Below are 25,769 nucleotides of genomic sequence, written 5' to 3'. Positions count from 1 at the left end.
AAAATTCTGTGCTAATATCCAAGTTAGAAAACACAGAATCTACAGACATGAAATCCAAGGTAAGCCAAAACAAGGGCACTTGGGTTTGAGATGCCCATCACAGCATCAATGAACCAAAGATGCCAGGGACTATCTTTCCCCCCCTCAAAGAATCTTTGAGACTTTCAGTGCAGGTCTGAGTCCAGAGAAGATTCCATTTTCCCTCGTGACCTTTCCAAATTGGTAGTCCCCAGAAGAAACAGTACCATATTGCCCTGGAATTAATATACCTAGAACTATTCTTGTTAGAATGGTTACGAGATCAGGTCTATGTGGTTAATTGGCTCAGTGATTGTCTTTCAACTACTCTGCCTCAGGTTAAAATGAGAAGTACTATGTGAATCCTAGTTTGAGATAGTAAAATGCTATAAAATGTTAATTGTTGAAATTGTTGCTGTTGTTTGAGGTAGCAATAACTGAGGTGACACAATTTACGTGCCCAGCCTAGAGCTTATTTGGGATATAACAGTTAAATACTATTACGGAAACCTCACAAGTACTGGGAACTCATAAGGTAGAGCCTGAGATGTAAGCACGACTTGAATTCCATCTGTACCCAAAGGTTAATGACTCAACCAAACGAAAGTGAAAGAAAGCAAACTCAAGGGTTGGCTTAAGATTTAGCCACTGATGGAATGATGGAAAAAAAAATTAAGATATATATGTGCAAACTGAATACTGAGAAAAAAATATGAAACTGTTGCCAAAATGGAACAGCAAAAAGTGTCTGTGTGTACATGCATGTGTGTAATCATCACCTTCTATGTAGGAGAGTCTTGGAATAATGCCACATGTTTGCTTTAGAAAACCCTCATTATTATACAATCTACATGATATATGCATATATGTATATGTATATGTATGTGTATATATATATATATATATATATACACACACACAACACATCCCATTTGTAAGAAACACTCCCTCAGAAAAATTAAGCATAGTCCACTGATACTGTTTTCTAGAAAAATGCGACAAAAATTAAAACAGAGCTATTCTAGCCAGGCATAAAGTGAGAATCAATTATGACCATTTCCTTTCCTGGATTCACTTCATTTTAAAAAGCATCTAATTAAAACCCTTTCTGATATAAATGAAAAAGCACATTTTTGAGATACAAGGCTAGTAAGTGATACATACCGTTCTGTACCCTGTGACCCACTACTAATCCTCTGAGAATTAAACAGTCTCTGTTTCAGTTATATAAATGTCCAGTTTTCTCATCTTTAGTCTTAGTAAGGTTGCCCAGAAAGTATATTATCTCCATGGATTTCACCACTTGCCAGTTAGGGAAGAAAGCAATGCACAATTAGTAATGACCTCTATATATTATAGACTTTGACACTTGAGCCGTCTGGGGAAGGGATGGATTTTAGGCCTTTTAACAGAATCTACAGCGACAAACTTTTTTTCCATGAAAAAACTTTCCTTTTTTGAACTGTGCAATTTTTCCCCCTTCGGATTCATTTATAAGACCAAAACAAAAGCATTTAATGATGTTTACAGTGAAATGAAACAGCTGAAGACCAGCACATAATCACCGTATTTTGTTTTCTCCTCTTTAAGTCTTTTAGCAGTGGGGCTTCCAGCTGAGCTTGCGTCTAGCTTCTCTCAAGACATAGCCACGCATTCTGAAGCTTCACTGAGCCTAAACACCAAGCTGAATTCATAGTTCTTAATTGAAAAAGACAGGCTGTTTTCCCAGCATGTTTGCATCAATAAAACATTGAAAATGACATTTGTACCCAAGTCCATCTGAACACTCTGCCTTAGCAGAACTCTGCTAATGTTTTTATACCCTGGTTTATGCCCAGCATGGTTTTAAATAGCTCCTCTTGCTAAAGCATGTGTGGCTGCATTCACAAAAAGAGACTCATCTTCATATATGAGAAAGCCAGTCCTGAGCTTTGTTTTGAGGTGTTTTTCATATGCCCAGAATGTTGCTTGGAGTCAGCCATGTTTTCTTACACCAGTCTCTCCTATGATCAATGGCAGGCATGTGTATGGAGGCTAGAGGGATTTGGCATAGCAGCCCCACAGACAAAATTGGAAGTTTGGTACTTTCTCTCTTCAGTAAAGGGCATACAATCTGTGGTCAGAGAACAGAGTCTCTCTCTGAGTAAAGTTAACTAGCTTAATATGGAAATAAAACCCACCCCTTTGGTCTCATTAGTGCTATGTTCTGTGCAACTCAACTGATCAGTTAAATTTCACGTACTAAAGCAGAAAAAGGCATTTACTCCTGGTGAGAAGGCATCTGCTCATTTTCTATGTGCTCAGTGCAGTTATTATTGGAGAGAATGTATGCAATATGTATATGTAGTCAGCTTTTAAAATGCCTGAACATTATACAAACCTAGGGGATCCACTCAGGGAGGATAAAGAAAAATCTGGTCTGGTGTCAGGACATCTCACAACTCTAGATGCTCTTCGGGCATAAGCACAGTGCCTGCCTTGACCACACACTCATTACAGTAAAGTAGTATAGTGTACCTACGAACATTCTGGGTTCTCTGTGATCTATGGCTGTGACTTACATCCAACCAGCCCTTACCATGGTCAGGCATCTGAGATCCCATGGAGGTCACGCTGGTGTTCAGCACGTCGTTGACAGCAGTATCACAATACAGGCTCCGCTGGACATCATGCTCACTGTCAGTCTGGTCGCTCTCTTCATGACCACTATCCTTCAGGCTGTTGCCCTCTAAGTCCTTGAAGGTAGAGCTGCTGGGTTGAAGAAAGAATGAGAATTAACAACTGTGATCATCTAATTTTTAAAATATTTCAGAGCCAGGATGATGTCAGCTTTCTGGTGAGGTCAACAGTGACTAGATTGCCCAAAAGAGTAGAAAGAAGAGGAATTTCTGTTTAGAGATAATGGAACTTGGGACATCTGGGTGGTTCAGTTGACTGTCCAACTTGTGATTTCGGCTCAGGTCATGATCTTACGGGTTGTGAAATCGAGCCCCGCATCACATCAGGCTCCGTGCTCAGTGGGGAATTTGCTTGGGATTCTCTCTCTCCCTATCCCTCTGCCTCTCTCTCAAGTAAGTAAATAAGTAAATAAATCTAAAAAAAAATAAAGATAATGGAACTTAATGCTGCAGAGAGGTTCCCACTATTGGATGTTGCTGTAGCTAATACTTTCATTCCATAATCTTCAACATGGCATGGTGGAAGAAGGTAAAATCTGAAAAAACCACCTGCAAATAATATCACCATTTCAGAAGGTTTTCCCTCTTCTTATATAATTAAAGTAAAATAATAGCTAATGTTTACTGAGCAATTACTATACATAAGGCACTATTCTAAGTGCTTGGCATGAATTAACTTTTTTTAATCACCACAAATATGGAAGAGAAAGGTACCACAAATATTCCCATTTACAGATGAGAAAAACAGAAGCACACAGAAGTTACGTAACTCACCCAAGGTCATACAGCTGATAAAAATGCAACAGATCTAAGACCAAACCCAAGCAGTCTGGCTTCAGAGCCTGGACCCTTAACCACTATGTATATTGCTTTTCCAAAGATGTCTACTAATCCCCTGCAATTGAAGTGGCAGAAATTGAGGTAATGCAATTAAAATAGAAAGGATTATCGGGATCAGAGAACTCAGGTCAGTTTTAACTGAGAAAGTCAGAGAGACAGTTTCAAAGAAAACAGGGAGAGGAAGGAACTGAGAAGAGAAGCCTCGATGCATGCACAGTAAGACAAAAGTGAGAACCAGAGAGTGAATTCTAATAAAACTTTGGGTGTAGTTATGCTAAGAATATGAAAACTTGCAGCTGAGGGGTTTATGGGCCAATTTTTTTTGTATTTATTAAATCAATCCACCATACAATGCCCTAAACATACAATCCAAGAACCTTGAAAAAAAATAGAGGATAATACCTAAGGTACATCCATAGAGGCCCCACCTGCTATTTCTAATACTTTGTATGTCCTGACAGAATCCACAGATGTGCAACAGTATGCAACAGATGTGCAACATAATCCATAAATTATGAATCTGAAATACCTAGTGAATGATGAATCCATTCCCCAATCAGTGAGGATGCAGCAAAGACAGACTCAAGAAAATGTGTTGTCTCAACAACGGAGAGTCATGCTTGTGAATTAGGACAAGTCCCAACGGACCTACTATACCTGTGAAAAGGGAGCCTGTGGAGAGAATAGTGCAAACTCGTTTGATGTGCTCAACCTTGTACATCCACAGGCCTGGCTCTTTGAGGCCTCAGTAAGAACATTCAGTACACATGATGAAGAGCTATGCCATGGACACAGTAGAAACATTGTCACTCACCACATTGGTCAAAAAGAATCACTGCAGATTTTTAACATATGACCAACCTAGATATAGAATTCTTGCTGCTCTGAATATGAAAAAGAAAGGATCAAAAGGGCACTAACTGGAAAGCCATAATTATAAGAAAATGAAGAGCAGGAGCGAGTAAAGCATTGACCTGTTTGCTAATTATTTTCAGAAAGGATCACTGAGCATCACCTGTATTAAAACTAAAATCGTTCAATAAGCCAACACACTCAGCTCCTCCAAATTATGTCATGAAGCTCCTCAGCCCTGTGGACCCACCAGCATGTAGTTCTATTAAAAAACCAATCATCTTAAAATTCTTTTATGGTCAAGAAGACCAATTGGAAATGCAGGCTTTAGAGTGTGTAGCCATTTCTAGCTTTACGGCACAGATGTGGTGGTGTCCTGTAAATACTAATGCTAGAGCTTGAACAGATTCAAAGTTTGTCTTTTAGAAAAAATAGTATTTTGTCCTTCCCACATGGACTCCTGAATTTCAGAAGAAAGGAAATGACCCACCTGGTTTGTATACTTTGAAAACAAAATTAATTTTTTGACCTGCATTTCTGGTACCTGGAGCACATGAAAATTTCTTCAATCTACAACACAAAATTGTTGCTCTAAGCCAGAGACGTCAACCCTGAACTGAGTGCATTTCAGCAGTTGCCAAAATAGGCTTGAGACATATGTTGAAGAGGAATATGAGAACAATGCAATTTGCCATCCCTTAGACCAAGGTTTCTCAACCTTGGCACTATTGACATTTTGGGCTGCATAATTTGTTGTTGTCAGAGACCATCCTGCACATTGTAGAATGTACAGCAGCATCCCCGGCCTCTATTCATTAGATGCTAGTAGTGCTTCTCCCAGAAATTATAACCAAAAAGGTCTCCATATATTGCCAAATCATCCTCAGTTGAAAACCACTGTTTTAGGTTCTTTAAAACTCTATTCCTACGGCATGCTGGATTTCCAGACTATGGTGTAAAGAGTGCTGTCATTAGAACAAGTGACAATCCATACTGTGCCACCTCATTGATTGGACCTTGGGCCTGATAGCTAATGTCTTTGAGCCTCAGTTTCCTTGTCTGTAAAATGCATTTGCTAAAACCTTCTTTGCAAGGCCATTTTGAGGACTCAGCGAGATACCCCGCATGAAGTACTGGGTAAATACAAAAGCTCAAAAAATGGTTATTGTTTAATATGATCATTACGCCATATGGTAATGTCTTCATTGAGTTATAATTAAATATTATGTCTGTAGTGTTTTTCTAGGATTGATACAGGAAATCTGTAGTTAAATAATGTTTCTCTATCTTCCATAAACTATAGTCAGACACTGTTCACTATGTTAATTGCTTCTAGATTTCAGGAACAGGAAAAGAAATTCTGTCAAATGTGTGTCCTTCCGTTATTAAAAAATGAGAACTATGTACTCTGGTGTACTTACCATTTTGTCTTGGCTTCTCAAAAGCCTCACAATAAATATAATATTAATTGCTGTGATTTGAATGTCAAGGATCACTATTTATGTTCACCCAATTGGTTTAGATCTGCTTTTTAAAAGTTTGATCATGCATTTTATATACATCCGAATATTACAAACTATCTCAGAGATTTTGTTTTTTAGGTAGAAATGAGAGACATAATAAAATAGTGAAGAATTGGCTACTTGGAACTGGTAGTGTGAGTGTAAAAGGTATTCTTGGCTAAAATCAAAAACCCAAGAAATAACAATTGTTGTTTAGAATGTGGAGAAAAAGGAACCCTCATACACTGCTGGTAGGAATGCAAACTGGTGCAGCCACTGTGGAAAACAATATGGAGTTTCCTTAAAAAATTAAAAATACAACAAACCTACCATCCAGTAATCCCAATCCTGCATATTTACCCCCAAAATACAAAAACACTAATTTGAAAGGCTATACATACCCCTATGTTTATTGCAGAATTATTTATTATAGCCAAGTTCTGGAAGCAGCCTAACAATCCATCAGTAGTTGAATGGATAAAAAAGAGGTGGTATAGTGTGGTGCATAAACAATGAATTTTGGAACACTAAAAAGAAATAAAATAAAATAAAATGAAAAAAAAAGAAGAGGTGGTATATATATGAGGGAACATTATTCAGCCATGAAAAGAATGAAATCTTGCCACCTTCAACAACATGGATGGAGCTAGAGAGTATAATGCTAAGCGAAACAGGTCAGTCAGAGAAAGATGAACACCATACAATTTCACTCACATGTGCAATTTAAAAAAATAAAACAAAGAAAGAGAGAGAGGGAGAGAGACGCGACCCAAGAAAAAGACTCTTAGCTACAGAGAACAATCTGACAGTTACCAGAAGGGAGGTGGGGGGATGGGTGAAATAGGTGATGGGGATTAAGAGTACACTTAATGATGAGCACTGAGTAGTGTATAGTATTGCTGAATCACTTTATTGTACACTTGAAGCTAATATAGCACTGTATGTTAATTATACTGGAATTGAAATTAAAAACTTAGTAAAAAATTTTTAAAAGACTCCCAAAGTGATAGCTATGTATTCTCTGAAAAAAAAAAAAAAGAGAGTAAGAGATCTAACTCTCCTCCTGCAAACCCTGGAATAGTTAACCCACTTAAAGATCAGTTTGTCTATGTGATGAACTAAGTACCACTTACTCTAGTCTTGTAAGGACATTTAGTGACTTAATCAATGGATTTGGGGAAAGTTTAAGACCCAGTGAGCAAGATGTTGCAAATTGTGAAACAGCCTGGTAAATGGCTACTCACCCAAAACAAATAACAATTTATCCTAGGCATGAAAAATGCTGATTTCACTTGTTTTATTACATGTGTACCTCTTGGGAAATGAAAAACTTGTAAACCAACTTTTGTGGGACAATAAATTAGGGGTACCCATTTGTAATGGTATTGTAAATGCAAATGTTTCTATGACCATGCTGGTGGCCAACAAAGGGATAGATTTGTTTGAAAACACCCAGAGCAAGACTCTGAACATAAGAGTTACTCACAAAATGCTTCATAAATAAACCTTATTCAAATTCTGGCCTATATTTATCCTTTAAAATATTGGAAATCTTTCCAAAGGCTAGAATAATCTGAAAGGAAACAGGTCATATCTTCCTAGTAGATGACACCACATACCCAAGGAATGCCATCTAAGAGTAATAATGAGAAGGAAGTAAAAGTAAAGAGTATTATAACTATATTTAGAGAATATAAGGATGATTCTTCAGTGGTTCCCGGATCTCCTCCCTGCATCACAATCGCCTTGGGAACCTATGAAAACTGGAGATTCTCTAGGGATGGAGCTAAAGACTGCATTTAACAAGCTTCCCACGTGATTCTTATGCACATCAAAGGTCAGAAATTGCTGGGTTTTTTTTTTAAGATTTTATTTATTTATTTGACAGAGAGAGAGAGAGAGAGAGTGAGAGAGGGAACACAAGCAAGGGGAGTGGGAGAGAGAGAAGCAGACTCTCGGCTGAGTGGGGAGCCCAGTGTGGGGCTGGATCCCAGAACCTGGGGCCATGACCTGAGCCAAAGGCAGACGCTTAATGCCAGAGCCACCCAGGAGCCCCAGAAATTGCTGTTCACAGGGAACTTTAGTGCTCGCTCTCGTTGGAAAAAATGCTGAGATTTTCTTCAACTTCGTTCATCCATTCATTCAAGAAACACGTACCAGCCCTTGTTATAGACAAGGCATGATCCCAGGTGCGGCAAAACTCCCAGAACAATCTGGGTGGAAAAGGAAAGCAATCTGTATGCTTTTGGAGTCAAGGTTCATTTTCCTCACCACACTGCTATGCTATCTTGTTCATTTCCTGCTTTATTTTCTTTGTGCTCCAGCCTCATGCCCTGCTTGTCATTGCTCCAGAAGCACTACAGGTGTAGATATCAAACAGCAGCACAGAAACCAAGCATGAGGAAAGAGAGTGTTGCAGCAGGAGCAAAGTGCAACTGCCGGCTTTCCTTGCGCTGAGAAGATACCAAGGAAACAAACAGAGCAGGAAGGAAGCACATCCAGAAAAATATTCTGAACTGTCTCGGTTTGTTAATCTGGAATCCTGACATAAACCTTGGGTACACCTGCAGGTTTTAGGTGATGTTCTGAAAACAAACGAAAATACGGAAATATAACACCAGATTCCGTGGTGCAAAGATGATGTGCCATCTATCTTCCCTTTCCATTCAAGATCCACACTTTATCCTTCTCAGCTTTGATTTGTGCTTGGGGAAACCCCCTTGCTCTCTGTCTTTCTGTTGGCTTACCCGAGCGAGAGAAAAAGAAGCCTGGGTGTAAACTGTCTGGACAAGACAGGTAATGACTGCTGGAGAATGCCAAAAAGAAGGGTCCAAGAAGCATCCGTGGATAAGTTGGAAGTGAAGAGAGGAAAATAAAAAATGGATAGGAAAAGAAGTTCTCAAAACTCTCCTGAAATTGGATTCAAAGAAACAGGACTTGAAGGGCGCCTTGGTGACTCAGTCAGTTAAGCATCTGCCTTTGGCTCAGGTCATGAACTTGGGGTCCTGAGATCCAGCCCCACTTCTTCCCTTCCTGCTCCCTGCTTAGCAGGGAATCTACTTCTCCCTCTGCCATTCCCCATGCTTATGCTCCTACTCTCTCTCTCTCTCTCTCTCTCTCAGATAAATAAATAAGATCTTTTAAAAAAAAGTGACAGGGGGTGCCTGGGTGGCTCAGTGGGTTAAAGCCTCTGCCTTCAGCTCAGGTCATGATCCCAGGGTCCTGGGATCGAGCCCCACATCGGGCTCTCTGCTAGGCAGGGAGCCTGCTTTCCCCTCTCTCTCTGCCTGCCTCTCTGCTACTTGTAATCTCTGTCTGTCAAATAAATAAATAAAATCTTTAAAAAAAAGTGACAGGATTTGATAGTAAAATTAAAACTGATAACAAGATTCAGAATTTCCTGGCTGGGACATTTTTCCATGTGTGTAAATGGATCCTCAAGAAACTACATACAGTGAAACCCCTTTCAAACATTACTGGGAGCTATTTGAACACAGTTTTCAGGGTTTTTATCACCTGGTGTTACCACTCTCACTTAACATTTTCCAAACATTTTACATTTTAAAAACCTTAGTCCCCAGAAAAGCATAGCACACAAGACCTCCTGTATCTTTCCAGGTATTGTGCTTTGTCTAAACTCAATGGATCCCATAAATTCCAAGGCCTTTGTGGTTTTTCAAAGCCCTCAAGGTTCCAAAAACAGAACCTGGCTGTGAAGTTACTCTAATCAGTGCACATAAAGAGGGGCTGTTTTCCTATGAAAACAAATCAGTCAGACAATTTTGAATTCCTTACCTTTGAGTTTATTCTGTGAGCTAAGGAAATATTCAAAATGGAGTCCTCCCAAATCCTCAGAAAAAATTCCAGACTGTGCTATAACAGGTAATGCTGGGCTATTCATTTTAATTAACCATAATTAATGATCATCACTTAAGGTCACAAGCATTCCAGACCAATATAGATAAACCTAGCATGTTTTCAGGGGTTACTGCACATCATGAATTAAATTAAATATTAATTAAAGTGGCTTGTTCAACAAACCAGTTCATTCTTCAAATCCTATTCATCTGGTGATATAAATTTATGGGATCAGAGCCGGCAAAATAATAGCATTTTCACATCTTCTCTACAGTAGCTCTAACGTACCCTGCTTTCCTCTCTATTTTATTTATATTATTTTAACAAACACACTCAGAGTTTAATTTTAGCCGCAAATAACCCCTGAACCATTCAAGAGCATATCTGCATGAAGCAATAATAAAGGCACCAACTGAATAGTCAGTCCTGGTTTTTCAGCACAATAAATTCTCCATTTTGTTTAGTTCTCCCTCCTTAGTGGGCTCCCTGAACCTTGGTGCCCCACATATGGAAACTTCCTTGGCAGTCTTCAGCTCCGCACTCTGCAGCTCCATGGATAACTGAGTTATGACCAACCAATCACACATACCCTAATTTTGAATGCTGTATTTGAAACACTTCCAAATATTTTAAGAAATATGGAATTCATGCAAAGATTCTTTTCCTCCCTCATCTACAAAATTCTTAAATATAAGAAATTAGTTAATCCGCCATTAACATAGCTTTAAGATGATTCCAGTGTTGATGGAACAACCGCAATCTTGAAATTCATTGAAAGTTCCACATGAGAAACTGCTTTAAGGCCTCTCTTAATTTAAGTGCAGAGCAACAAAAAATTTTTATATGAACATGATTTTGAAAGTATCTGTTTTCTAATATTAGATTTCAAAATCATCATATAAAACTGTATTTTAATACGACCCCAGTTTTTAAAAATTTGTGTTTATGCTTACCTTTTGATGTAAAGGAATATGGTAAAATGCCAACAGTGATTATTTTGGCATAATGGAATTATCAGTGATTTTTTTTAATGTTTTTCTGAATTTTTCAAATCTCTTACAATAAGCAGATAGGCATTCGTTGTAAAATCCCAAAACAAAGGCATCATGGGGCACCTGGGTGGCTCAGCCAGTTAAGCACCCAACTCCTTAGTTTTGGCTCCACTCATGGTCTTGGGGTCATAAGATCCAGCCCCAAAGTCAGCCACCCTGCTCAGCAGGAAGTCTGCTTGAGAGTCTCTCTCTCTCTCTCTTTCTCTCTCTCAAATAAATTTTTAAAAATCTTAAAAAAAGGCATCATTTAAAAGGTTTAATCTGGTCTGCTTTTTATATTAAATGAAGCTTGGTTGTAGAAACAGGCAAGCAAACCAACATACCTTTTAATTAAATGGGCTCGGCTGTTCACGTAGTTGGAATCAAAGGAATAGTTTTCAGTCTGCAATAGGAAAAAAAAAGATTAAAAATGTCACATAGACAGTTCATGAAAAAGCCAAACTGTCCTACTTAGGGGGAATTTTTCTGCCTGGTGAGAAGCAATGAATGAATCAGAAACCAAGGCCGTAGTCGGGTAACAGCCTGAGGAATGCCTGCTACCTCCTTAGAGCCCTGGGGGCTCTGCTGAGGCAACCCTCACCTGCAAACCAATATGAAATTGACACAAACATCCCCTAGAATATGGATGGCTACTGACCATGCAAGCACTTAGAGGAAGATATAGCATGACCCACAATCTTTACAGATACTAATTGCTTCCCATTCCCAGTGGATATAATTCTGTGCCCATCAAATTGACTGGAAGTTCAAAGGTATTTTTATTAGTAGCAGATAATTAACATGTTAAAATATTTATTCCATAGCTATGGAAATGCAGGCAAGGTAATCCCCTCCTGTGGATTTAAACTCTGCACTTCCCTTTGTTTTAAGACATTTTGCTCAGCACTGGTTATGCAGGAAAGCCTTAGTTTTATCACAGATATAAAGGCAAACAAGTATTATGCCTGAAACCGGGTGAAGGGCAGTCCACGGGGGGTACCAAAGCCTTTCATGTGAAACATGAAGTCTGCAAGCAAACCCTGTCTCAGCTCCTAACATTAAAACACTACTGCCTAATCTGATTACAGCAGGACTGCAAGAGAAACAGCTTTACAAAAGCAAATGCAGAACACCTGCCAGATGAAAGAAATGAGAAAAAGTTTAGGAGCACCCAAAGGGGGCAGCCTTAGAAGGGGGGAATGCAGGTAAACGTTGATGTTGAAGTAATTGCAAGTCCTGGTAAAATTAATCTTATCCCCAACACTAAAGTACTACTCTCACTGAACCACTGTAGATACTGGAAAATGCCCAAACGCATCTCCATCCTCCTGCTAGCCTACCAGACATCCCCACCGTGCTCACCATTCCCTGGGGCCCTCCTGAAGTCACTTCAACTAAAAGTGCCTAAAAAAGGAAACACAATAGCTATCTAGCTAACAAAAGAACAGGTTGCTTTCAGGTGACTACCTGTCAGACATTAACTGTGAGGGGCTCTTAGATGCGGCTATTGGTTTCAAGGAACTCAAGAGTTTGGTAGAAAAGAAAACGGGATAGGTGATAGCAAATCCAACCACCAGATGGGCACCAAACAGCTAACAGTCAGGGTAGGGACCCTGAGTATCTAGAGGAGGTGGGGATGGCAGTGGTGGGTAGGTGGGAGAAAAGAGGAGAGAGTGTTATGAAGAAAACTAAATCCCACCATTGTCTCGTACTTACTTAGGCATGCTCATGCCTACTACATGCTCCTCATTTGAAGATGGGCTCTGTAATATCCACTCACACTGCTTCTATCTAGAGGACAAAAATCCCCTTTAATGTAAACCACAAGTGATTTTTGGTTCTGTTGGAAGGAATGGATTGGGAGAGTAAAAAATCAGAAGGGTCAGTTCATTTCTAATTCGTTCATAAGAAAATGCATGCTGAAATTTTTGCAAATACAATTACAGGAAGAAGAGGCCAACTTGAAGCTGCATTGGGAATACAATGCTGGAAGCATTGCTGGAAGAGGTAATCCATCAGTCAGTCAACCAACAAACGTTTCTGGAATTAATTTATTATACCAACATAATAGGCAAAAATTGTGCTGGGTAAGTATGCTCTTTTATGATAGTCGATAAAATATATATTTAATATATTTAAATAATGGAAGTCTCCACCTGCCAAAAAGCAGGCTGTCCAATTAAAACAGGAAATTGATTAAGTACTCAGGAGTTCAATGACTAGTTCCACTAGACAGCCTTGGATAAATTACCTAATTTTGGCATGCCTCACTTTCTTCCCATATAAAATAGGGGAAAAAAAACATGAATCCAAATAGGAAGTTCAACTGAATTTATCATGACCCTTGGTGGAAATGGTGGGAAACCTTATCCCCTGCTTTTTACAGAACATGAAGCACTAGTCGTGAGGCAGATTTCTAGAACCAATTTTCCCATAGTGGATGGGGCTCTGTTGAGTCATCTATTGTCTTTTTATTTTTGTAATCGGTCTCAGGTCTCTTTGTGAGGCCACTTGATTGTAGTTATGGAAACAACCTATGAAACAGAGTTATTCTAATTGATAGCATACACTATTCTGACCCCATTAATACTACATTCCAAACAACTGAGCTAATTGGCCATAGAGAGCCTATTATGGGTCTGTGTATATTGATGTCAACTGTTCTTGCTCATATTGATTCGAGGTATGTGCTCAAACCCAACTTTTGTGCATTGAAAGGTTACATTTTTTCCACACTTCAAATGAAGCAAAGAATGAGACTCAGACCACCCTGAAGAAAGAAATAATCTTTTCTTAATGAATAGTTTGCATGTCTTAAGCTAGTGGTTCTCAAACCTAATGCACATTAGGATCAACTAGGGAACTTGGGGGTTTTAAAAAATACTATTGCCGAGGTCCCACTTCAGGAGATACTGAGGTAATTGGCCTGGTGTAGAGCCCCGGCATTGGTGTTTCTTAAAGCTTCACAGGTACTCCTCACTTACATCCAGAGGAGAGAACTGTCCTGAGCAAAGGACCAACCACAGGCTTTGACTGTGTGTTTTCTGTGTGTTGTTTTCTAATGCAAGCCCAGCTGTTTAGAGAACAGCATCTCTTCTGTCAGATTATTTGTCAATGTCATCTCAATACAGGCTAAAACACCAGGGCAGAAATACACTTTTTAAAGAAGTAATAAAGGAGCTTTTCTTTTTTTGCATGAAAATATTGGCTCCTGGTTAGCCTTATTTAATCAAAATTTGCTTGACATTATTCCAATCCCCTCTCTAAGTATTCTAAATGGCAAATAACATGAAACATTTGAGAGGGAAAATTTTCTCTAAATGTCACACTAATTTCACTAGGAAATGTCCCCATCTCTAAAGAGACAGCCAAGTTAACGCAGGAACACAGTAAAGAGACGAGAACAACATTTGCTTCTGAAAAAACAAATTTTGACATTAAAAAATGGGTCTAGAGCAAACTTTTATTTCCATCCTCAACGGAATGGAAAATAAGAGTCCCTTTCCCACCATTTAGTATATTTCTCCCAAATCCTTTCTTTAATTAGAAGTGTTTATCCTAGGAAATCATTGAGAACAGACTTTTCTCACTTGGCTTAGGTTTAATAACACCTTGATTCTCTGAAAACCTGAAGAATAAGTACTTCTGGATAGCTGGGATTTTTTTTTAGATAGCTTAAGGCTTTCCTCGGCAAGGACCAAAACTTTGATTTAAAATCCTAACCATTCTGCCTTGTTTATTGGTTACTTAGGCGCGCCCTTCTAAACATAAATCACTGTACCACGCTGGCTTTGCCGGTACACTCACTGACCCCAAAGAGCTCTGGTTTTTGAGTTCTTGCCTTTAATTTTTAACATATGGTCCTTCACCACCTTGCTATGAAACACTCAGGATTATTACTTCCCAGTGCTATCAATATATCAAAAACAGCTCCTCTTCCATTTCAAGTTTGATCCTTCTACTCTACTGTGTTCTTAGAAACTTTGTTTGTCTGGAAAATAAGAGGTAAGGTCTGGGCAGAGAGCTGAAATGTTGTTGTTCTAAGAGGGATATTAAGTGATCTTTAATATAGAGACTTTTGTGTAATGTTTTGGTTATTGTTTTTTTGGTTTTCTACCTGCTTTGGAGCCTTCTTTGACTACTACTTCCTATTCTGAGCTCCCTTCTGGATATGAGACTTCTGGGTAGGTGGTATGCTATTATGTCTCTATGCTAATAAGTCTGGCACATCACAAGTCCAATTCTTCCATTTTGTCAGGCCCCCGAGGTACCCGAATGTCCTACTTTAATTGTCATTTTGCATTACTTTTACAGTTCACTGAATTTTACCCTAGTATCTGGAAGAGTGACTGTGACTCTCTCAGCACCACATTTATCACCAGGAGAGACTTCAACCCTAAGTAGAAAGAAACCAATAAATGCAGATACCCAGGACTAGAATATTTGCCCATAGCACAAATCCCCAGTCACTACACAAAGCTACAAAAGATTGCAGACACTGAGATTAAAGCAGAGAATAGTCAAACCTTAAGGTTTTCATTTGAAAATGAACAGCCTTTTTAAAATATACTTTAAAAGTACCATCAAAAATGAAAAATATCTAAATTGAAATCTGCTATCTAATTATTTTGTTTTAATTTTTAACTCTTAATCATTTTAGCAATACAAACAGGAAAACTAGAATTACAAATCAGATGCACAGTAAAGTGATTTTAAAACCCCTGTCCTTTTTTTAACTGCTGATGTCTATTAATGATAATTGTACTTATGGATCAATGATGAAAAGACCCATAATCTTTTCTAAAACCAGTTTCTGTTTTAGATGTTCAAATGACAACTCTTCACAAAGGCATTTTTAGAAAATGAATTGACAAATGGCTTTTTCCTACTTCCTATCTCCAACGCATAAAAATGAAAACATAAATTCTATATAAAAATAAAGCCAACATGCCTCCAGCTAGAATGTATATTCAAAGACTCATCCATTCAGACAGCAGCAGCTGAAGCAGGAATTAGTGAAGATGGAATAAAAGGCACCATCCCTAAAGCTGCCATCACTAGAAAGCCCATAGCCCATATTTACCCTGAACTGGAAAACAAACCAAGTAAGCTCCCAGGAATTTTGCCTACACACATCTCAGGCCCAATTCTCATTCATCCATTCACTCATTCATTCATTCATTCTCTCTCTCTCTCTCCTCCCTCCTTCCCCTCTTTCATCCCTTCCTTCCTCTCTCTCTCTCTCTCTCTCTCTCTCTCTCTCGCTCATGCATAGTCAAAAACATCCATTTTGACTACAGTGAGCAATATAGTATAGTGGGATAACCTGGATTCCCTCCCCATGTTTGTCACTGACTCACTGACGGCCTTGAATAAATCACCTTATCCCTCTTCAGGCCTTAATTTAGCTATCTATAAAATGAAGAGAATAACCCAGATGATGTCAGTGTTCCCTTTAAGCTGCAAAAATTCTAGGACTCTAAAACAAAAGGCTCTCATTCATTCATTCATCCATTTAATAAACATGCACCAACCCCTGCAGATGAAAGAAAGAAAAAAAAGACATAGGCTGCACCTGCAAGAAGGTCACAAACTAATGGACTTCTTACCAGGGATGGTTAAAATGTCAGCCATTCGGACAAAAAAAATTAAAAAATAAAAAATACATACACACACACACATATACAAACACACACACCCTACACACACAAAGAAAGAGTGGCACATACTCTCTTGCAGATACACACATATACTTACACAGGCTGCTAGAGTACAATTTGGGGAATCACATTGCTACTTCATAGAGCTAAATAACACCATAATGGCTTGATGAGAGAAGGTGACTCACAGAGGACGATCTGGCCTTTATATTTCTTACGCATACAAACTCGCATCATAAATAAAGGCAACCTCTCTCTCCTATCAAATGGGTTATAAAATTCTTAAGGTTTTTCAAAGGAGTGCATGTATCTGTTCCTTTAGCTCCATTTCCACAGCCTTCCTCACCTTGTGCCACTGTTTCCTCATCTGTGTTTGCTTTTTACTCCAGCCCATTCTGCAAAATGCTATGTGGGTAATCTTCTTCCCGCCGTTTTCATTATAGCACTTCTCTTCCCAAAGGTTTCAGGAACTCTTTACAGGGGGTTTCTTGATGGATTCAGCCTTAAATCTAAATTAAATCTTTAGTTGAGTGGTCATCCAATATCAGTCCTCTAATTCTCCCATATCTAATGTACCTCGTTTTTAATATATCTACATCACTGGTCATGCCACATTACTTAGCATTTTCTCAGCACTGTGTACAGACTGTGCAATGTGTTTCCATACATTCTATGATTATTTCACGTGTAGTATGTCAGTTCATCCTCCAGCTGGGCTGGACGCTCTCTTTTCAGTCCTCACTGCCACAATGCTAGACCCTTAGCCACTATTCATAAAATGCCTTGGTGAATGAATAAAGAAGAACTCGAAGAGGTGAATAATGAAGCTACTTATCACAATGAAAGCAGATGATCAATTCTATTAGGCCAAGTGGTCCTGTTTCTTCAGAAAGCATCCATTCTCCACGCTGCCTTCTGTAGTTACAATTTGTTCTCTGTCCTCACTCCCAACCATTACCTTATAAATATACAATAGTCTGGATATAACTGCCAGGGATAAGCTGACACACTTTGGTGCTTTCTACCCATCTAAATCCATCAGTCTCTGGGAATGGCAACAGTGACACAAGATAGTGTTTCCAAACCAAAGCAGATAAAACTTCTGTAAGGAGATAAGGCTCTGCCAGACTGCGGCCCTCTGAGTCACAGATTGACAGTGTGGCAGCTACTTTTCTACATGTGAAAGAGAATTCTAGGATTCCAGTGGCTTTCAAAACAGGGCTATCTACAGGGAAACACAGGCCATGTGGTTAACTAACATCCAACAAGTCAAGCTGAAAGAGTTCCCCTCTTAGTAGTCTTTCATCATTCACTCCCAAATTTCACTAGCCCCATCAATGTGGTCACACTACCCAGAGATGACAAACGCAGCCTAGGGAAAGTGCTTTTCTCTGCCTTCATTGTTGACTGGGCCAAAGTTGTGCCTTTAGAAGAGCAACCTAGTTGCCAGTTTTACTACAAAGACCTTCTTGAGAAACACAGCAGCTTTCTGCAGGCATCCATGCAATTCAGAGGCAAAAGCCTGCTGGAGGACCAGGCTAAGCACCATACCATTAAAGAGATGAGCAAAGCCTTCCAAATAAGGCTCTAGGATTTTTTCTAAGTGTTCTGTGGGGTGTAGTGCACTATAAAGTAGTATCTGCTTGTAAAAAGCTTTCAGGAACCAGTTGATGCCTAGTCTATGCACAAATGCAAAACCAACAAGACCTCAGTATGAGTAAAAATAGCTTATGAGTAAATAAGAAGAATCCAATCATGTGAACCATGCTATCTCATCCCACATAAACAAAATTCACCCTGAGAAGCAAAGAGCTATCAATCACATTTGCCAGCAGAACAAACCCTGGAGTCCAATCACCATCCCCAACTATGTAACTACAACGTATTAAAGCTATTTTGTAGGCACAGAGTGCCTTTCATCCCCAAATATCAAAGTACTTTACAAGCAGGTGCTAACTGTTATTCCCCTTTTAAAGAGCCAAGAAAACAAACACTACAGGTTAAGTGCTACAGCCATGTTAAATACTGAGTCAGCTAGAACAAGCCACAAAAACAAGGACAGCAAGAAAAATTCCCAGGAGCACTGTTCTTGGCATTACCAACTACTGAGACAGAGAACAAACACACGGTGGTAACATCAAGGAAGTGATTAGTCTGCTTTACATCTGTCTTCCTCAGCATGACTTTCTCAGTTCCTTTCCATGAGTGAATCAGGAGAGTATAGTCTAGCAGTTAGACAAAGATAAATTTGGCACATGCTAACTGAGGGCAGTTCTCCAGTCCCATCTGGAGAGCCTAGTCACAGAGTCCAAGGGATCCAGGAACAAGCCACTTTTCATCCCTAGACCTTGGTGACTATTTCAACTGTCCTTTTGAGGCACTGGTAACCATCTTTACAAGGTAACCTAACATGAGTAGTGATGACTTTATGGGGTAGCTCCAATTTCAGAAACTATGACTTGGTAAACCTGGCCCAACTGACAATAAGAAACAAATACAAGACTTCCCACAAGAAATGGCCCAGGGATTCACATATGCCCTCTCCTGAATACAGCCAATGTTTGACCCCTTCTGGCTTAGGGAAGACCCAGCACACTCTCAGAAGCTGAACTGGTCTATTCCTTTCTGCTAGATTCTAGTTTATCAGTGCTTCAAGTCTCTGTTATTTAGCCGCTATGGAGCCCTAACTTCCTGCAGAGTATAATTTCTATTGAGGAGCCTTGTCGGCTGAAAAGACTTAAAATGTTTGGGGAGAAAACAATGGGTGGCCCTGTGCCTGTGGCCCAAAACAACACCCCCCAAATCCAACTCCAACCCCAATCTCATTGTTTATATTATACATCACTTAAAACCCAGTTGCTTATTTAAGATTGAAGGAGTAACAGCCTTTGGCATATCATATACTAAACTCATTTCCCTGGTACCAGCCTGATGCACGAGCTTGTAACATGTAATCATACTGACCAAAAACAGTCAAGTAATATACAATCTTAGAAATAGTGAATGTGTTAGCTTGATGTTTTCTAATTAGATACAATACAATAGACCATTTTCTTGTTTGTGGTCAATGAAATTCTCCACGGTTCTCTTTTGGTGCTGCTATTTCAATTACTGCCACAGCAAACAGGGGCATATCTCAGTTTGGTGGAATGTGTAGGGTCAGATATGTGCATACACAGCATCTGCTTATATTTACTGTCACAAAAAAATGTAAACAGATTATTTATTTCTGATCTTTTAAGCACTAATTTTGAATTTAATGAGGCACAATAAATATTTCTCAGAACCAGACTCCATGGTTGCCTAACATTGGCAACCCTCTAATTATGTCTGTAGTTTAAATAAAGGGCCCTGACCACTGAAGGAAAGCCACAGTAGCCTCCATTTTCTAGCAACTTCAACAGGCATTGCAGCAAATCAATGTCGGAGGAAAGAAAGTGCTCAAACTTTAGCATCGCTTTATGAACAATAAATGAGAATCAATAGGAAGAGGATTCAAGAAAGTAATGAAAGTGTTTACTCATTCTCTAAAAGCCCCTACCTGTCCTCCCAAATCTTAATATACTTTCTCATTTTATACAGGGTGTGAGCTAAGGGCAGGTTAGAATTTGACCTGATCTGAAAACAGAGATTAATCAAAAGGCTACTGTCTGACATAAGAGTGCTGGCACCCATGCACAGTAAAGCCATAATTACACCTCACAAAGTGGCTAATATTATCAGCAGCTTGAAATTGTCAGAGTATGAGAAATCTGTAATGTGGTTATGCAATGCACAAACAGAACAATTACTGAAACATCTTACATTTATATTGAACTTTAGATCACAAAGTATTCCAGAATGTTTAACAAGCTGTTGTAAAAAAGGGATCGGTTTCTCCCACAGCTGAAACAAAGTAGTCGTTTTGCACAGGTAGCAGTAAATAAAAAGGGTTTCAGGAGAGAGAAAAATTACTAAACCTTAGAGAAGCCGTAAGGGAAATGAATAAGGGAAACCAATATTTTCAGATGGGCAGAAAATAGACACCCAAGTTGAAAACTGGGGCTGAAAGTAGGTACATTTTCTGCACACCTTAAAAACACAGAACTGAAGAATTTTGCTTCTCATCTGAGTAGCAAGACATCCATGAGGTGCTTAATGACTACAGTAGAGCAAATGCCACTATCAATACCATCCTGAAAAAAGAATTAGTGTTTGGAAAAGGACACAATACACAAAACTTGTCATTTCTTTTGTTTTCCTTCCTTCCTTCCCTTCCTTCTTCCTTCCTTTCTTCTTTCTTTCCTTCCTTCCTTTCTTCTTTGCCCCTTAACCAACATTAACTAGTTAATCCTCCTGCTATGATTAGGAGATAAATAAATATTATTAGCTCCACTAACAGCAGGACAGAACAAGTGAAGATATTTGCCCTCTACTAGTAAGAAGCCATGTCACATTTACAACTAGAATTCAAGACGTTTCACTCCATATTCTTCACTCACAGCACTAGGGCCACTAGAAAATGCAGTGAAATGGGAGTAATTAGGACTGACTAACTGGGTATACTATCTGAAAGGAGAAAAATAACCTCATCTGTTTGAATATGACAGATTCCAGGGTGGCGAACACAACTACAGCAATTACCTCTTGCAGGAAGACTAATAAATAATGAGGGGAGATTCAATGCAATCCCTATCAGGAATCCAATGACATTTTTTACAGAAGCAGGAAAAAAAACTCTTAAAATTTTTATGGAACCACAGAAGACCCAAAGAGCCAAAGAAGTCCTGAGAAAGAAGAACAAAGCGGGAGGCATCACACGTCCCGATTTCAATGTATGCTATGAAGCTATAGTCATCAAAACAGTATGATACTTGCAGGAAAACAGAGAAATAACCAATAGAACAGGATTGAGAGCTCAGAATCAAAGTCAAGTATATAAGGTCAACATCACTATTTTCAATAAATGGTGTTGGGATAATTAAATATTCACATGTAGAAAAATGAAGCTGGAATTATATCTTATACCACTCACAAAAATTAACTTAAAATGAATAACATGCTTAAATATGAGACTTGAAACTATGAAACTCCTAGAAGAAAACATAGAAACAAATCTCCTTGATATGTGTCTTGGTAATGATTTTTTGGATATGACATCTAAAGCACAAGCAACAAAATAAAAAACAAGTGGGACTCGGGGGACTTGGGTGGCTCACTGGGTTGGGCCTCCGAATCTTCGTTTCAGCTCAGTTCATGATCTTGGGGGTTGTGAGATCAAGCCCTACATCAGCCCCATGCTCAGCAGGGAGTCTGCTTGAGATTCTCTCTGTCTCTGCCCCCAATTCAAATAAATAAGTAAATCTTTAAAAAAAAGAAAGAAAGAAAGAAAAGTAGGACCAAAACAAGCTAAAAAGCTTCTGAACAGCAAAGAAAAAAAAGTGAAAAGAAACATGGAGTGGGAGAAATGTTTATAAGCCATATATCTGATGAGGTTAATATCCCAAATAGATACAGAACTCATACAACTCAATAACAAAACTACAAATAATACAAATAAAACATGAGCAACAGACTTGAATAGACAATTCTCCAAAGAAAATATATGGAAGACCAACAGGTACATGAAAAGATACTCAACGTCACTAGTCCTTAGGGAAATGCAAGTTAAAACCATAGTAAGATACCACCTCATGTCTGTTAGAATGTCCATCATGGAAAAGTCAAGAGATAGCAAATGCCAGCACGGATGTAGAGAAAAGGGAATCCCTGTGCACTGTTCATGGTATTGTAAATTAATACATACCCACTATGGAAAACAATATGGAGGATCCTCAGAAAAATTAAAAATAGAACTACCATACAATCCAACAATTCTACTCCTGGGAATATATCCAAAGGTAATGAAAACTAGCTTGAAAAGATCCCTGCACCCCCATGTTCACAGCAGCATTATTTACAAAAGCCAAGACATGGAAAAAACCTAAGTGCCCATCAATGAATAAACAGATAAAGAAGTTGTTTTACACACACACACACACACACACACACAATGGAATATTATTCAGCCATTAAAAACCAAGGAAATCGTATCCTCTGTGACAACATGACTGGACCTTGAAGGCATTATGTTCAGTGAAATAAGTCAGGGAAGAACAAATACTGTATGATCTCCTTATATATGGAATTTAAAAACACAACACCAAATACCCAGAAATAAAGACATGAGGTTACCAGAGGCAGAAGGTGGGGAAGGGGAAACTGGAGGAAAGTATTCAAAAGGTATAAACTTCCAGGTATAAGATAAGTAAGTATGAGGAATGTGATGTGCAATACAATAACTACAGATGGGTAACACTGCTGTAGGATATACAGGAAAGTCAGAGAGTAAATCCTATGAGTTTTCACCACAAGTAGAAAATTTTTTTTCTTTTTTCCTTTCTTTTCTTTATATTGTATCTATATGAGAAGATGGTTGCTAGCTGAACCTACTGTGGTAATCATTTCAAAATATATGTAATCAAACCATCTTGCTGTATGCCTTAAACTTACACAGTGATAGATGTCAATTATTTCTCATTAAAACTAAAAAATTAAAAAAAGAAAAAAATGAGAAGGAACACCTCTCTCCCTCTACCATCAGACTCCCAGCAGCAAGAACCAGGAACAATCCCAAACTTACCTGTCAGGAAAAAAAAAAATTAGCGCTGTCAGAAACATAACACTGTACTCTGTCAGCCAGTCATACCTCTTCAGCCTGTACAATTGATTTCTACCTTCTTTTTTCTCCCCTTTTCTCAGTTCCTCCCCCTCCCCAGCTCCCTGCTGGCCTTTCAAATACTCTGAGACACCTCTTTCTCCATTTACACCCTTTTATCAAAAGAAACTGGCACACTCTTCCTCCCAGTCTGCTCAATAATGTGTCTACTTGATAACAAAGAAACATTTTGTTTGAGGTTACAGTAAATAGAGGTGTGGGTAGTCATGTCTTAATTCACACACATTTGTGTGCACACACACATTATGAATAATTTTGGTGAGGGAAAGAATGTTGTACCTTTGCATTTTGATATTACAAAATGCTTGTTCCTGGTGGACACTACTTCAATTAGGACCATAGGTCACCCTGGCAACTGTTTCTGCAGATGGTTATAAGGTTAGAAAAGTTCACAGAATATTCAAAGAAAATCCGTAGAAAGCCTCAAAACACAGAGCCCTCAAAGTAAAAATAGAAAAAGGCCTTACCAAGGGGAAAGGAGGGAAAACTGAATGGGAAGAAATCAGAGAGGGAGACAAACCATGAGAGATTCTGGACTCCAGGAACCAAACTGAGGGTTACGGAGGAGAAGGGGAGTGTGAAGGGGATAACCAGTTGTTGGGTATTAAGGAGGGCCCTTGTTGGGATGAGCGCTGGGTGTTACAGGCAACTAAAGAATCACTGAACACTAAAAGAAAAAGAAAAAGAAAAAAAAGTTCTTACCAGCTCTGCAACCTTGCAGAAATCACTGAACCTCGCCTCAATTTCCTAATCTATAAAATGGAAATAACATCTGTCCTAACTATCTTAAAGACTTATTTTTAGGATCAAGTAAAATAATATATGTGCAGGTACTTTCTAAGACTGTATTACTAGACAAATGACAGGTCTTCTGATTATCAGGTCATAAACTGGATCTACCTTGCATATTTATTTCTATTTCCAACTAAGCTCCTGTTCAACATTATGAAGAGTTTTCTTTCTGGAGTTCCCTACTAGGACATTTTAGCTCATTCTCCTATCTGTTCTACCAGAAAAATAAATAATGCAGTGAACATTCTTGGTTTTGGCATAAGAGAAAAAAATATATGGACCCAACTTTTTAATTACTGATTCAATAGGAATAGAAGAAGCCCAATGTCCTGCAGCAGACACCTTACCTGGAATATGTGTGTGTGTGTCTGTGTGTATGTGTGTCTGTCTGTGTGTAAGAGAGACAGAGAAAACTCAGCTTAAAGAGAGTTGAATTGACCTCATACCATCTGAAATTATGTAAAAATCAAAATTTTAGACATTTTAAAAGCCTTTATAAACTAGTTTTCCTTCACACCATTTCCTTCCTCTGTTATGACTGAACTGTCACAGAATCTCTTTTCTTTAAAAAAGAGAGAGAGAGAAAGGAAAGAAAAAAAACTTATCCCAGGGTTAAGTAAAGCACTTTAGCATGCATAATTCAGAGCTGTCAGCTAGAAATGAGCCATCCAAAGCCTAGTGTAGTACATAGATAGAAAAACAGGGTTAAAAGATGGGGACAGCTTGACTAGGGCTTTCTAAGATCCAGAACAAAAGAAATTTCAACTCAGGACTGCCTTGAAGCCTGATTGTGGGCCCACTCTACCATTCCTTATAGCCATGCTGTCCAATAGGATCAACACATGTAGCTATTTAAATTCCAGTTAGCAAAAACAAAATTTTAAAAATGTAGTTCCTTGATTACAGTAGCCACATCTCAAGTGCTCAATAGGCAAATGTGGCTAGTGGCTACTGTATCAGACAGCACAGATATATAGACTTCCATCATTACATAAAGTTCTATTGGGCAGTGCTGCCTTAGAGCAAGACTGTTGGCCTGTGACTTAGGACTCTGCAGTTCTGAAATGTGAGGCACTCAGTGACCAAATATAAGGACTACACTTATCTCTATCATATCATGTTAACATATCCTATTGCCTATTTATCACAACAACTAGGTAGGAACTCCTTCAGGGTAAGGACCACATCTTTAGTTTCCAAGTCTTCAGTTCCTGTCGCTGTTCCTAACACACAGCAGGTGCTCACCCACTGTTTGTTAATTGCATAACAGCAGATGTTAGAGATGCCTACGAGTTAGGAAGAGCTCACTTGTCCCTTTGATAGACTGAATCAGAAATGCAAGATTGGCAAAGCTCTTTTTAAAAAGTCTCCTGTGTTTCCTAGACTTGTATTTGTTCCAACATTTCTCAAGAATTTAAACAGCGGGACAGAATAATCATTCTTTTCAAGTGCACATGGAACCGTCACAAGAAGAGACCACATACTGGGTCACAAATCAGGACTCAACCAATACCAAAAGACTGAGATTATTCCCTGCATATTCTCAGATCACAATGCTTTGAAACTGGAGTTCAGTCACAAGGAAGAGTTCCAAAGGAACTCAAACACCTGGAAACTAAAGACCACCTTGCTTAAGAATGCATGGATCAACCAGGAGATCAAAGAAGAACTGAAACAATTCATGGAAACCAACGAAAATGAAGACACTTCGGTCCAAAACCTATGGGATACAGCAAAGGCCGTCCTAAGGGGAAAATATATAGCCATCCAAGCCTCCCTCA

General features: G+C 38.8%; 1 protein-coding gene across 3 annotated transcripts in view; it reads right to left on the bottom strand.

Annotated features, from left to right (window-relative positions):
- The window catches only part of PCDH19 (protocadherin 19), a 114,003-nt gene that overhangs the window by 41,772 nt on the left and 46,462 nt on the right, over window positions 1–25,769 (bottom strand). For 2 of the 3 annotated variants that reach the window (XM_044234560.1, XM_044234558.1), the window contains 2 exons: window positions 11,124–11,182; window positions 2,597–2,769 (listed from right to left, as the gene is read on the bottom strand). In XM_044234560.1, coding sequence (XP_044090495.1) covers window positions 2,597–2,769; window positions 11,124–11,182 — 232 coding nt within the window. The remainder of the gene's footprint in view (window positions 1–2,596; window positions 2,770–11,123; window positions 11,183–25,769) is intronic. The other variant, XM_044234559.1, reaches the window with a different exon arrangement.

This window comes from Neovison vison, chromosome X, assembly GCF_020171115.1.
Source record: "Neovison vison isolate M4711 chromosome X, ASM_NN_V1, whole genome shotgun sequence".
NCBI classification, from domain to species: domain Eukaryota; kingdom Metazoa; phylum Chordata; class Mammalia; order Carnivora; family Mustelidae; genus Neogale; species Neogale vison.
Note: the sequence above shows the minus strand (reverse complement) of the source record. Positions and strands in the feature narration are given on the sequence as shown.